At 43.1% G+C, this 14,058-nt stretch overlaps 1 protein-coding gene across 11 annotated transcripts in view; it reads right to left on the bottom strand.

Moving 5' to 3' along the window:
• Window positions 1-14,058, bottom strand: part of MTMR3 (myotubularin related protein 3) — a 74,238-nt gene that overhangs the window by 29,088 nt on the left and 31,092 nt on the right. For 10 of the 11 annotated variants that reach the window (XM_033518157.1, XM_015643930.3, XM_015643935.3 and 7 more), the window contains 5 exons: window positions 13,638-13,715; window positions 9,683-9,759; window positions 9,235-9,324; window positions 7,531-7,647; window positions 1,901-1,983 (listed from right to left, as the gene is read on the bottom strand). In XM_033518157.1, the coding sequence (XP_033374048.1) occupies window positions 1,901-1,983; window positions 7,531-7,647; window positions 9,235-9,324; window positions 9,683-9,685 (293 nt within the window). In that variant the 5' untranslated portion in view covers window positions 9,686-9,759; window positions 13,638-13,715. Of the gene's footprint in view, window positions 1-1,900; window positions 1,984-7,530; window positions 7,648-9,234; window positions 9,325-9,682; window positions 9,760-13,637; window positions 13,716-14,058 lie in introns of those variants that run through there. The other variant, XM_033518158.1, reaches the window with a different exon arrangement.

Below are 14,058 nucleotides of genomic sequence, written 5' to 3'. Positions count from 1 at the left end.
AGGGAATGGCTCCCAGTGCCAGCGGGCAGGGATGGATGGGATATTGGGCAGGAATTGTTCCCTGGCAGTGTGGGCAGGCCCTGGCACAGGGTGCCCAGAGCAGCTAGGGCTGCCCCTGGATCCCTGGCAGTGCCCAAGGCCAGGCTGGAGAGAGCTTAGAGCAGCCTGGGATAGTGGAGAATCCCTGCCTATGGCAGGAGTGGAATGAGATGTGTTTTAAAGGCCTTTTTAAACCCTTCTCCTTCTGGCTTTGTTGGGAAGCACAGACTGAGCTTTGCCCAATGTTACAGACTAACAACAAGCAGAGAGAATACTCCCCACACAGGAGAAACCAATCTTCAAAGCAGTGCATTAATATTACATTAGCTTTTCTTTTCAAGAAGGATTCCTGGACTCTTTAGAGTAAAAGGGTGGAAATAAACCAGTGATTTATTTTGCTCTGACATTTTTCTTTAAGATTTTATAGTTATTAAATATTACCCAAGTATTTCCCTTTGGCTCAGTCCTGGTTAATGATGGCATCTGCATTCCCTTGGGGCAGATTTATCTCCCCTACCTGTAAATAGCTCAGAGCCACAACGTGGAAGGGAAAAGCCATGTCCAACATCTCCCAAAAGCTGTCAGGAACTGCAGCCTGAGGTGTTTATTTATTTCCCATCACTGACTGTAAAGCAAGCTCAGACTACTCACTGAGACAGGATAATTCTCTATTAAACATCCACACTCTGACAAGATACATCTCACCCTAAATTCTTTCTAAATTCTTTTGAAGTTAGTGGTGTAAATAACAAGTATTATCCCCACTTGAATTCTATTTCTCGAAATACCAAGTTTGCTCATTAAAAAAATCAAGAATATATTCTAACTCTTCTGTCTCAGTCCAAAACTTCACTTCAGTCTTGGAGATGCAGTTTTGAGGGGAAATTGATAAGGATGGCAAAAATACAAATAATTTACATTCATTCTACAATTGAAGGGAAATAAATTAATGTAGGGAGGAAGGGTGACTTTTTTAAATGTCAAGAGTTACAAGTGAAGAGGAAGTTAAACATTGAATTCAAATTAAACTAAATATTACTTCTAAAGTAAAATCAGTCCTGGTGAAAAAACAGCCTTTCAGGAAGCAGCTGACCTGTTAAACATTCTGAGTGCTCAGAGATGGCTGGGGCTCCTTTCATTACACAAAAGGTACAGCCAGCAAACATTTAATCAAAAGAAATGTTCCTTTCTTCTTAATTAAAGTTCATAGATCAAAATTAATTTCTGCAGCAGAAAAGTTTTTAAAAAAAACCCCAGTGAGGGACAGCTCAGGCTGGGCAGCTGAGAGAGCCCTGGCCCAGGTCTGGAGTCTGGGGAGGGACTGCCAGGAGTTACTGCTGCCTGCACACCTGGATTCACCACCTTCCTTCACTTCCTCTTCCCTTACTTCCTCCTTTTCTTTTCCAGGAGTTTACCATGCCTCAAGGATAGTGCTTCACCCTCAAGGGTGTTGAATATGCAGGGCAGATGAAGCCTCCAAACCCCAAATCTTAATTAAACACATTTGCAATGTGTGTATCAGTGGCTTTATCTACTTCTGTACCTATTGATATGGAGATATTGCTATATCTGTAATATATTGAAGGAATGTATTACAACTGATTGCAAAGCAGGGACAACACAGTGAGACTAAAATTAATTTCAGAATAAAACCAAGATCAGCCATGAGGGCTCAGAGCAAGGTTTGCAGCTGTCCTGAATCACAACAATGGACACCCACACAGCCCACCTTGTATAAAAATCAAAGTAAAAAGCTTTTGAGGGAAATCAAGTAAGAAACCCCATTTCCTCAAACCATCCCAGCTGCCCATGGCATGTGGAAAGTAAATTCCCCCTCCCTTTAACACTGAGCCTCTCCTACCTTATAACCTTGCAGTCCTTGCAAGTCAAATGAAGCTGGAATATATCCCGGCACTCCACACTCTCAATGAGCTGCAATGGAACCTGCAATTAAACACATCAGATTATTTCAATTAAACACATCAGATTGTTTCATTCCAGCAGCAGTAACAGCAATTTCTTTGCATATCTCACAAGGGTTACAGGCTACATGGAATCTGAAGAGAGGAAAACAAAGGAATCCACATGGAATTACTTCAGCAGCTCTGAAGTTTGGTACAAGGTATTCATATTCCAGCTCCAGTCCTGTGTAGTCCAGAAACCTTAAGGGATCCCATAGGAGAAGCTGAGAAGGCTGCAGGAATGGCAGCAGACACCCCAGCTCCTCTCTCATGGAAGCAGCTTTCTCTCTTCTACACCAAATTTAGGAGTTTTAATATATTTTTAGCTGCCGGTGTTCAAAAAGAGCTGCTAAGCAAGATCCCCTTTAACAGATTGCTGCAGTCTGGATGCTTTTCTGTGGCAGCATCCAATGTTTTCTCCTCAGGGAAAATCCCTTTGGCCTGTTTAGATCAACACTTGTAATGGAAGCAGCTGAATTTAGGGTGATAACGCTGAATCTTTCCCAGCTGAAGTGCTGTTATAGACACTTCTGTTTCCTGGCATGTTTAACCAGCAGCAGGTTGGTCAGGCAATACAGGAGAGCACATGCAAGTACCTTTAAAGGTGAAAAAATCCACAAGATAAAAATATTAATTTTCAATATTATTTTTGGAACTGTACCTGAGATGGGCAAATGTATATTGTTGCCTTAGAACAAACAGAAGTCATAAATAACTGTCTGAATTTAGCTAATACCTGCAATAAACGTGAAGCACAAATCTATTTGAATTGTTTAGTAGATTATATGGACATTACACAAGGCAATAAAAGCTCTGCTATCCTTTAGTAACATTCCAATACTCTGATTTTTGTCATCACAGGACTAAGATTTAAGGCCTGGCTTGGGGCCTGCAAGATGTGGCTGGAAGAGCCAGGGCTTCTCCATATGCTTGGGCAAGTCCTTGAAGGTCACCTCCAATCAAAGCTCCAGGATAAGGAATCAGGACAGCATCTTCTCAGGCACCACAAAGCTTAAAAAGTCCCTCATTTTGGCAGAATGAAAAAAGGGAATTTAACTAAAACCAGCAGGAAAGGAAAAGAGATGTCTCAAAAATACAAACAAAGGGAAAACCTCCTCTGAGCAGGGAGATGCCTGGAACAAGCTCAGGGCAAATTCATCATCCCAGGAGAGGGATGAGAACTCTGCTGGCTCTGGGGAAGGCAGGCACAGCCCAGGGCAGCACCTCAGACAGAGCCCAGAGCATTCTCAAAGCACTGCCCAGAGCTCACAGCCCCCCGATACAACAAACAGGGATTTTTTAATGCTCAACCTTTCCCTTGTCCATGTCAGATCACAACCAGAGGCAGCTCTGGAGCCACCAACCCTCCCCTGCTGTGCCCAGCAAGGCTGGGACAGGGGTGTTACTCAGCTCCTTCTGCTGTAACTGGACATTAAATGACAGAAAACCCATGGACAGGACTTGGCTAGAGGGTGTCTGACTCCACAGCCCAGTAGTTTGGGTTTCAAATCTGGATTTCAAATAAAGCTGGAACTTGAATTCCTGTTCATGTTTTCAGCACTGTCACTGGTTGATATCTGTGACAGAATCAGTGACAAGAAGGGGGCAGGAAATGAGAAATCCCTCCTGTGACAGCTCCTCTGTGCCCTCCCTAAGCTCAGCCTGACTGTGGGTGACTCCACCAAAACAGCAGAGGACTGAAGTGCAGCACTGACCACACCAAGTGCTCTGTTCCACAGCTGATCCCTGTACTTCACATGCTCATTCCCTTCCAAGCCTTCTCCTGCTTGATCCCAGTCTGCCAGGCAGGTAAATTGCCAGAGTTTTGTCTGATCAATGCACAGGAACGGAGCTCAGACTGGAGAATCTTCCAGTCTGTCTTCATGACTGGCCAACCTCACACAGACCTCCAATAATTCCCAGGAGGAATTTCTCCATGAAAGGGTGGTCAGGCATTGGAAGGGATGCCCAGGGAGGTTTGTACTCCCCATCCCCAGAAGTGTCCAAGGAAGGACTGGATGTGGCACTCACTGCTCTGGGCTGGGGACAAGGTGGGGATTGGGCACAGGATGGGCTCGATAGCCTGGAGGGGCTTTTCCAACTTAAATATTCTGAAATAACTTATTTAAACTACCACTGAGTTTAATGGCACCAACATGGAAAGTAAGGCATCTTTCTCAGCTGAGTCGAATTCCAGAACTGCTTTTTAAGTCCAGTGCTGCTTTATCTGTTTTCTTTTTATTCCCCAAGCCCTGTTTTATTCTGTTTTTTCCCATGTCCATCTTCCTTTAAACAGTTCTCAACCTTTTCCCTCGTCCTGGCATTCTGCTTGCAGCTCCTCTTCTTTCTGTCTGCACTCTAATGACAAACTAATTCTTCTCCTGCATTACTTTTAATTTCCTTCTTCCAAAGTCACTCCTTGTTCCCTGCCCTTTCCCTGTGCCCTCTGCTCCCCAGCCATCCATTCCTCTCCAACAGCCCACCAGTGATTCCCTCACAATCTGCAGCTTTTTCTTCAGGACAACCTTCCCATTAATCTTTTTAATTTTCCTTCCCAGTCATAAAAATTTGTCCTCTGGTCCTCTTGTGTTTTCAATCCCCTTCCTGGCCATTATTCTTCTCCCAGCAAAGCTCAGTGGAATTATCTCCCGTCATTCCCTCCCTCCCTGATAACCTTCCCTTCCCACCACACATCCTTCAGGCTGCTGCCAGTCCGACACCCAGAGCCCGTTCCTGGAAGAGCCATCAATTCTATCTGCAGGCACTTCCCTCTAATAATGGCATGGAAACCAGGCAGGGAGAAGCAATCATTTTGGCTTTTATAAGAATAAACATGCATTGTTATCTGAGGCAAATTACATCCCATTATAGGGAGTACAGGAGCATCCTGCTCTTGCAGTATCTCCCTACTGTCTCTTATTTAAAATTATCTCATTTTAAGTAACAGCAACATTCTACAACTCCAACTTTTTATTTTTGAGGGGTTTTTAAAATTATTTTGATGACTGGAGCTGTCTGTTATCTAAGAGCAGTACAAAATGTATTTAGAGAAATACAGCTCTGTAGTTAGAAAAAGCACAAGTTACATTTTCAATGCTGAAATAACCCCCCATGGCCCAATCCATGCCCACAATTCCCAGTGGGATGCAGTGGATGATGGCCAGGCTGCTGCAAGGACCAGTGGCCCTGCTAAAGACCCTTCCTGTGCCCCATTTGGCCCAAACCTCTCCAGGACCTCCTGTGGCACCTGGCCTGGGAGCTGGAACTAGGATTTCCTCCTTGTTTTCCCAGCTCAGAGCTGGAATAATGTGTCAGGGTTGTGGTGAAGGCTTTAACAAACACAAGGCCAAGGCTGGGTGTCCTGGAGTGTGGGATGAGGCAGCACATGGAGCCACTGAGGGTGCAAGGACAGCTCTGAAGGGCTCCAGGGTGGAGGGAGCTGAATCTCCCCCAGGTTCATGGAACCCACAAGGAGAGTCTGAAGCAAATTTTGCTTTTAATTCCAGTTGATGATACTTTGGATTTGTCTTGAATGCCACCTCTGAGCCCCCTCTTCTCTCACAACTGTTGTGCTCTGAGTGTGAAGGATTTGGGCAGCAGGGCTTGAGGACAAGACAAGGATTATGCCACTCTCCAGCAGGGATGAACCACAGCAGCCATGGCCATGAGGAATCCAACCATTTTCCAAGCAAGGGAGAGTTCATGCTAAAACTCACCTCCTCATCAAAGTCCCCCCTCATCATGACTTTTCTTTGGTACTGTGTCCAAAATCCACCATTGGAAAGAGATTACATGCAATCCATGCTTCCACAAACTCCACTAAAATGTTAATTCTCCCATCAATGCAATTAGCTTACAGGGAGGAAAGTGATTACACAGAAACACTCAGCAGCTGCAAAGTCTGACATTTTCTTAAGGAATCAATAGAATTGGGCCTGGGAACCAAACCTCCCTTGTGCACAGAGAGATCCCTGTTGAGTCTGCACTTTTATCCCGTGGATAAATGTAAGTCAACACCCCTGAATGTCATAATCCCCCCAATTTATGCATGGTCTGTGGGAGCTTTTGTTTTTGCATTTGAAACACCATGTTCCTATTAGCACTGAGATCTAGGAAATTATCCATGGGAAAGATCTCCACACACAGCCCTTTTCTGCACTGTTGCAATGGGAACATTAACAGCTTTGAATGCATTTCTTTCCCAGCCCAGGTGATCTGGAGCTCTGTGATTCTCACTGAGGTGTCACAGCACCATTTTCACAGCCAGGGAACTGTAACCAAACAAGAGGGAAAAGCCACAGCCCAGGAATGAAGAATTTCTTACAGGTATTTGCTGAACAGCTGTGGTGATATAAAAACAGTAGGAAAGAATCAAGATGAGCCCAATTAAAAACTACTCAGTGAAGATCTGAGATAGAAAATCACCATCTGATCAAGAATTTTGGTCAACAATAACCAAAGGGATCACTACTGCCAAAATTAAAAATTTAAATATGGTTCTTAATTACTGAAGAATGTTTTATCCTTAAAGATATCCCAAACCCCCCCTGCCCTGGATTTCAGTGGAAGTCAGCAGTGATAGTCATATATGGTTACAAAGATTGATTTATATTCTGCTCTACCTCATACCCTGATTATTTCTGGTTAATGACACTAATGATAATGAGATATCACACGGAATGAGAGGGCAGAACACTGCATGTGAAAGTCAGGGAAGAAAAATAAACATGGGACTATTGACAAGTTTCTGTGGACTCTTCCCTGAACACAATGAAGGAATGTGATTTGAGAAAACATCAATTCTTGCTATGCTCAAAAAGACTGAACTGAAAATCCCTATAAAGTAATATCCCTAATTATCCTAAGGACAGGAAGTGCAGTTCATGCTCTAATGGCTTCTCTAATAAAACAACTCCATCATTCCCTGGCATTCCTCAGAACACTTTTGATTTCCACACTGAAGTGTCCCCAGCTGGTGGAACTGGTCTGTGTGAGCATCCCAGGACTGTCCAACACCCATTTATCTGTGTCTGGTACCAGAGGAGGTGGAGATGGAACCACTTCAAGGAATGGACACTTGGAATAAAACTCCCTAAAGAAATGCATTGCAGGTGAGGTCCCACTCCTGACCTGTTACACAAAGACTGCACTCAAACCACCCAAAATCTGGCACAGAACATCAGCAGCAGGACCCACTCCCACCTTCTGAAGCTCCAAGCAAGGCACAAATCAGGTTTAGGTGCTCCAAAAGCACCTTGGAATACTGACTATTTCTCTCCACTGAGCTTGGGGATAACAGGTGGCTGACAGAGACTGCTGTGAAGGTTGAGGGATGTGAGATTTCCTTATGATATCTGATTTTCAGAGCTGTTGAGTCATCCTTTGGTGCCTAAATACATATCTATTGTCCCTAAGAAATCGATTTGAATATCAGAAAAAGATTTTTCATTCTTAAAAGGGAGGGAATCACTGTACTCTTATCCCAAATTCTGTTATTTCCACTGAGATCAGAACAGCTGGAAGCACTTACATTCACAACAGATTCCTTGAATTTGATGTGGAGCCTGTAGTTGGAAAGGGCAATGATGGCATCCTCTGCTCGTCCCACGTACTCCGTGCTCTCACCGTGGAGCTCAATGAACGGCACCTGCAGAAAGGCAGCAAAAATCTGATTTCAGAGACCATTTCCCAAAAATCTGCCCTTCCTGCAGCACAAGAAATCAAACAAAGCCTGCTGAGAATTCAGCCCTGTTATTGCTGCTAAGGAGGAACATCAGGTAGGGTTGGCTCTGAGGTTAATTGCAGCCTTTTTCTTAAATGATCCCTTATTTTATGTTACTTTTCCTGAGTGGTAAGTGCCTGGTCAGGGAAAGCAATGAATTTTTATGAAAAATATTGTCACATCTTGGCAAGCAGGCTGACAAAGCCCTTGATTTATGCTCTCACTCCTTACTTAATGGAGAGTGACATTTCCATAATGTTATTAAATTCATCCTAAAGTAGGCAAAACATCCAGGATGAATAATGTTCCCTGCTATTTCCCCACTATTCACCCAACAAGCTCAGGTAACCAGCCTAGGCTGACTCTCTGAATGCTACAAAGCTGAACTTGGACAAATCAAGCTTTTTGCTCCTTATTTCTCACAGTAAATATGAAAATGCACAAGCTGCTGCCTTATAAAGTCAGAAACCTGCAGTTCATTACACCACACATGGAAATTGTCACTGGTTAATTAAAAATGGGACTTAAGCCCAGTTTAGCTGAGCTGGATGGAAAGTGTAAATGCTCAACTTGAAAGTGATGTGATTTTACACCGAAGTAGCTTGAATCAAATAAAAATTCTTTATATTAAAATTAAACTCTTCAGTTGATATAAGAGTGTCTACAAGCTGTCTCTTATACACATCTGTTGATATAAGAGTGTCTACATGGAGCCAGGCTGGGAGAGCTGGGGGTGCTCACCTGGAGAGGAGAAGGCTCCAGGGACACCTCAGAGCCCCTTCCAGGGCCTAAAGGGGCTCCAGGAGAGCTGGAGAGGGACTGGGGACAAGGGATGGAGGGACAGGACACAGGGAATGGCTCCCAGTGGCAGAGGGCAGGGATGGATGGGATATTGGGCAGGGATTGTTCCCTGGCAGGGTGGGCAGGCCCTGGCACAGGGTGCCCAGAGCAGCTGGGGCTGCCCCTGGATCCCTGGAAGTGCCCAAGGCCAGGCTGGAGAGGGCTTGGAGCAACCTGGGACAGTGGAAGGTGACCCTGACCATGGCAGGAGGTGGACCTGGATGAGCTTTAAGGTCTCTTCAAACCCAAACTATTCCAGGATTCTATAATAAATCATTTGAACTAAACCGATTTCAAAAGGAACTTTGGAAAATAAAGAAATTCTAAGATACCTCTTTTTGTGCAACAGAAGGCTTCTGGTTTCACAATAACGAGATGCAAAAGGCAGTGTTTAATCAGCTTAGTGCTGCTTTTTCAAAACAACAGAGTTCTAGGCTATGGAATAAAACCTGACCCTTGGAATTAGTGCACAGGTGGCAGTGACATTTTTCAGACACTTGAAGGAATTTCTTGTAATAAAATGCCTAAGTTCTCTGTCCTCCCAAGAATAAAGGAGTATTTAATAGGAAAATGAGTTTCTGTGTTAGTTGTGAATTAAAATTCTAGAGGAGAGGCCAGAGAATCCATAACCAACTGGAGGCAGTGTGATTTGAACAGCAGTGTGGTGATTACCTGAAGGTTCTCATCCTCTCGGATCAGCTGCTTCCTGGGAAAAATCTGATTAGCCTGGATGCATTCAAGGCTGTGCTGAGTCTCCTCATCCTGAGGAACAAAGTGTGACAGTCACCTGCAGCACTGGCACCTGCTGCCACCTTCCCCAACCATCCACAGCCAAGGGAAAGCTCCCACAGGATCAAATCTCCAGAGAATTCCACTCAAGTTTCTAAACACTCCAACACAGGCTTTCTGACAACAAATTTGGTATTAGCAACAGGTTTCCTTCCTACAGCCTGATTAATAAAGCCATTAAAAGCTGTAAGATTTATAGCAGCATTAGGAAAAAAGCATTAGCACTATGCCTAAAACTCAACAACCCCATGTGTAAATATTAAATCCCTAATGTTTTTCCCATTTTAAATCTTCTGCCCTGTCACAGACCCTGCAAAGCCCCTTTGCTTACCATGACAGGCCCTGGGCAGGAGGAGGAGGAATCCTCGTCTTTACTTGCAATACTTTGAGCTCTTCACTTATTAAAATCTAGAAAACCAGGAAAGTATTATGATGAAATAAGATCCATTTTCTTTTGGCAAATAAATACAAATTAGCTTTTAAATACTGTGAATGTAGCTGTTAGAAAACTGAGAGTAAACAGTAATTATGAAAAGATGAAATCCATAGAAGCTCCCTCTTCTGAGAGCCAAAATTGTTTCAAAATGTGTCTGGTTCCTTCTGTTCATCCTGAAAAATTACCTTTGGATGTGCTGCTGGGAGAACACCTGTCTGAAGGCAGCAATTAGACTAGTGTTTATATAATTTAAATTAAAACACGTTCATCTTTCTGGATCCCCCGGAATTTTCTCCCAAGTTGTTTGCAGATGGTGAATCAGAAATCCGTGGGTTACAAATCCAAAGGGATTGTTGGGATCCTTTAGGCTGATCTGCTGTGAAACACAGGGTTTGGATTCTCCTGGAACAAGCTTGTTTCAACTACAGCATATGAACTGGAATTCTTACTGGGATGAAAATTCTCATTTTACATTTATGGCTCATTTTTGATATCCATGGATGTACTGAAATATCCATTTTCCTGCACTGACCTTTCCAGGAGTTCCAGATCACTACCCTGGGGACTTGTTCTCTCCAGTACCCAACAACCCCCCAAGCTTTGATCATCTCCAGGTTTTCTGGGAATATTAACACAGTCCTGAGATTATGCAAATCACACAATTAGGAACTTAATGACTGAAGTGAATAGAGGAGTTAAAATTTAGGTTTGAGATTGATTTTACACTTTTTAAATCCAGGTAGGTTGTTCCCTTTCCTACTCCACCAGGATTCACTCAGGCATTTATGGGGTTTGCAGACTGTGGCATACAAAACTTACAAATGAAAATCCATCACACAAGTGCAGTCAGCACTCAGTTCACATCCAAAGTTTGTATTTCACTTTACTTATAAATGTATTTCAAATTATCAGCATTGAGGCTGACAGAGAAAAGCACTTCAATCCATCGGCTCCCAGCACTGCAGGGAGCCCTAAACACACCGAGTGCTTGATATGGAATATTGGCAGAGGGCAAAGGAGCAGCAGCTGCACATCAATATCTTCACATATGTGTAAATATATTTACATAAAAGAGGAAATGATGAGCAGAATTGAGCTCAAACTGCCATGGATTCACTAAAAATTAATGCAAAAAGTAGATATAGAATCCTGGGAATGCTGGAGAGGGACTGGGGACAAGGGATGGAGTGTCAGGACACAGGGAATGGCTCCCAGTGCCAGAGGACAGGGATGGATGGGATATTGGGCAGGGATTGTTCCCTGGCAGGGTGGGCAGGCCCTGGCACAGGGTGCCCAGAGCAGCTGGGGCTGCCCCTGGATCCCTGGAAGTGCCCAAGGCCAGGCTGGACATTGGGGCTTGGAGCAGCCTGGGACAGTGGGAGGTGTCCCTGCCATGGCAGGGGTGGCACTGGATGGGCTTTAAGGTCCCTTTAGACCAAACCCATTCCAGGATTGTATGATATAAAAAATACCTTGTTATTTCAAAGAACTCCTTCAGCTTCACACACAATTAGCAAAGAAACACCAACTTAATTTTTTAAAAATTGCTTTATTAAAAATTTGAAGCTTGCTTAGTATCTCTGAGTTAAAGTTTTAATTTAATAGGCACTATGCTGGAAAAATTTCGTATTTTGATTAGACAGATGTAGTTTTTAAGTTTATTATATAACCACCTACATATTAATAAAACCAGTATTAGCCTAGAAAATTGGTCTTTTAAAATATCTTACAGCTGTGCTCCTGAAATCCAGCATAAACCTCCAGCAGAGACTACCCAAAGAACCATGTTTCAGTCTAACTCCTGTATTCAGTGCAGAACAGTTCCTACTGTGACATGGCTTTTTCCATGTGAGGATCTTCCTTTTTAAGGTGAATTTTGGGAAAGCTATGTGGAAAAAAAGGCTGCCTGTTTCAGTTTGGATCAGGATTATCAGATCCAAAGGGTGATGCTGCCAAGATAAATGGTACATGAAGTTATAGGACTGGTTCTAAAGCAAACACTTTGCTCTGGCTGCTGCTGGGCATTAGTGAAATGCTTCAGCAACTTCCCTGCCACCAAAGAAGTGCTGAAAATTGCTGACAGAAATAGCAAAAAGGCTGAATTGTTACAACAAGGCTCTCTGAGATGATGGACAGTGAATACTTGGAGAGAAATCACTCCTTTCCCATCACATCCATGAGCTGATCCCACTCCCTCCTGCAGCTCAAGGTCACTGGGCTGAGCAAAAGGAAAAGGGAACAGCTCTGGGAGCAGGGATGCACCACACACTGCTCAGGACAGCCAGAACCACACCTGAATCCACATTTCTTTCCATCCCAAAGCTTTCTAACCCATTTCCAGTTCACCAACTCTTCCCATGGGAACAGAAGGAGGATCCCAGTGACTGTTGACACCTCATAAGGGCATTTCTGGCTTTAGAAGCCTTGGAATTAAGAATGGTTTTTATATCATCAACTCCACCAAGCACTCTGAACCTTTCCCACCATCATTCCCCACCATGCAGCTCCGAGGGACAGCTGGGGACAAAGCCAGCCCAGCACCAAGCAGCTGCATAAATCCATTCTCAGACTGATCCACATCACTTTTAGGACTGCAGAATGGAAGGAGAATTCTCATTTTGTTCATCTGCAGCTCTGCCCTGACAGTAAAACCCATTTCCCAGAAGTGAAAAAGAAAGGTAAAAACACAGCTCAGATATAAAAAACTGGTCAGGAAAGCAGCCTTGAATTCAGGCTCCTTCTTATCAACAGGATCACATAAAAACATCAGCCAGCTTATACACAGAGCAGTGAAACTTGGTTTTATTGGTACAAATATTGGGTTTGGTCAGGACTGAAGCCAAAAAAAGGTGATGTTACCAATTCACAGTCTGCCCTTTTACCTGCAATTCCATGTGTGTTAAATTACATCAGAAAAGAGAATGGTCTTGTTAATTCTCCATCCTTATGTTCTGCTTGAAAGGATAAATGATGAGCAAAGGTTGTAACCTCAGACTCTGTTCTCTATGGGAATATCTTAATTACTTTTTGTTTCAGATGTGCCTTCTGGTTTAAATTATATACATAATTAAGAGTAGCAATAACCATCTGTTTGCCAGTGATTCTAAACAAAAAAGATTAGTTAAATAAAGGAACGTTTAAATTCACATATATTTAAATGCAATTGGACTTTCAGCAAGGAAAAGGAAAAACTGAAGGGAAAAAAATGAAAAATGAAGACTCCAAGCATTTCACTTTGTCTCCTTACTTTCCCCATCCAAACTGAATTCCATTTATTTTAATGAAATCGGACTGAGCTGACCCCTGAGCTGTTTACATACCGTGGCACAGTTGCCCTCTGAGTTTGGAATTCAATTTTTTTAGCAAAGGAACATTAGAAAATGTGAGAATTGAACATTCAGGAATGTGCTGTACCTCAAGCAAAAGATGCTTCTGGTGCAAACTGAAAACACTTCTCCCCCTTTGGCAGGTGGAAGGAAATTTCTGAGATAAGGATAAACCCTCAGTTTCCCTCATTTTGTCCCTGACAAGGAGGTTTCTCCTCTTTCCTGACACCACAGGTTGCAGGGAATGAGTAACTTTCACCAGGATTTCCTGGGAGAGCAGCTGACACAAATATTTGCACATTATTCAGGAATAGAACAGGGCAAAGAATCGTATTTGAAGCTTGGGCACAACTAAGAGTCAGGAACCTTTTTCAATAATTAAAGGTTGCAAACTCCAACTCAGTGAAATACTAATTTTTGTCTAAGATCTTGGAAAACACTTGATTTAATTAAAAGAATAATAAAAGATGAGCACAGAATCCACAAACAAGCAGCTGATCATCCCAAAATAATGCACTTCTTACCAAAGAACGAGAGAATAAACAGTCCTCTCTTGTCCCAGAAAGGTCCAACTGTTCTCTTCTGACACTTCACATTGGCAGCTGCAAATACAAAGACAACACTTTAAAACATGAACTTCCCATGAAAAAACCACTTCTGAACCAGCAGCCTAGACAGGACACTCCACTGTGAGAGGATTAATTCAAGAGGAAAAAGAGAAAGTCTCAGTGCCTGTAACAAGAGCTTAACATGCCCAGAGAGGGAATTCCAGGACTGGATTCTGATGGATACACCTGGAAAAGGCCTCTTTTCTGGCAAGGAGCAGTTCTGAAATCATGGCCATAAAGTGATTGAGATTTTCATAGATGAGTGAACAAAGCCTAGGTTACTTCACAACATGAGCTACAGGAGAGAGTTTTATAGAAGATCCAACTGGATTTATAC

The sequence above is a fragment of the Parus major genome, chromosome 15, assembly GCF_001522545.3.
Source record: "Parus major isolate Abel chromosome 15, Parus_major1.1, whole genome shotgun sequence".
Classification (NCBI taxonomy): domain Eukaryota; kingdom Metazoa; phylum Chordata; class Aves; order Passeriformes; family Paridae; genus Parus; species Parus major.
This window is presented reverse-complemented; position numbering and strand designations above follow the sequence as displayed.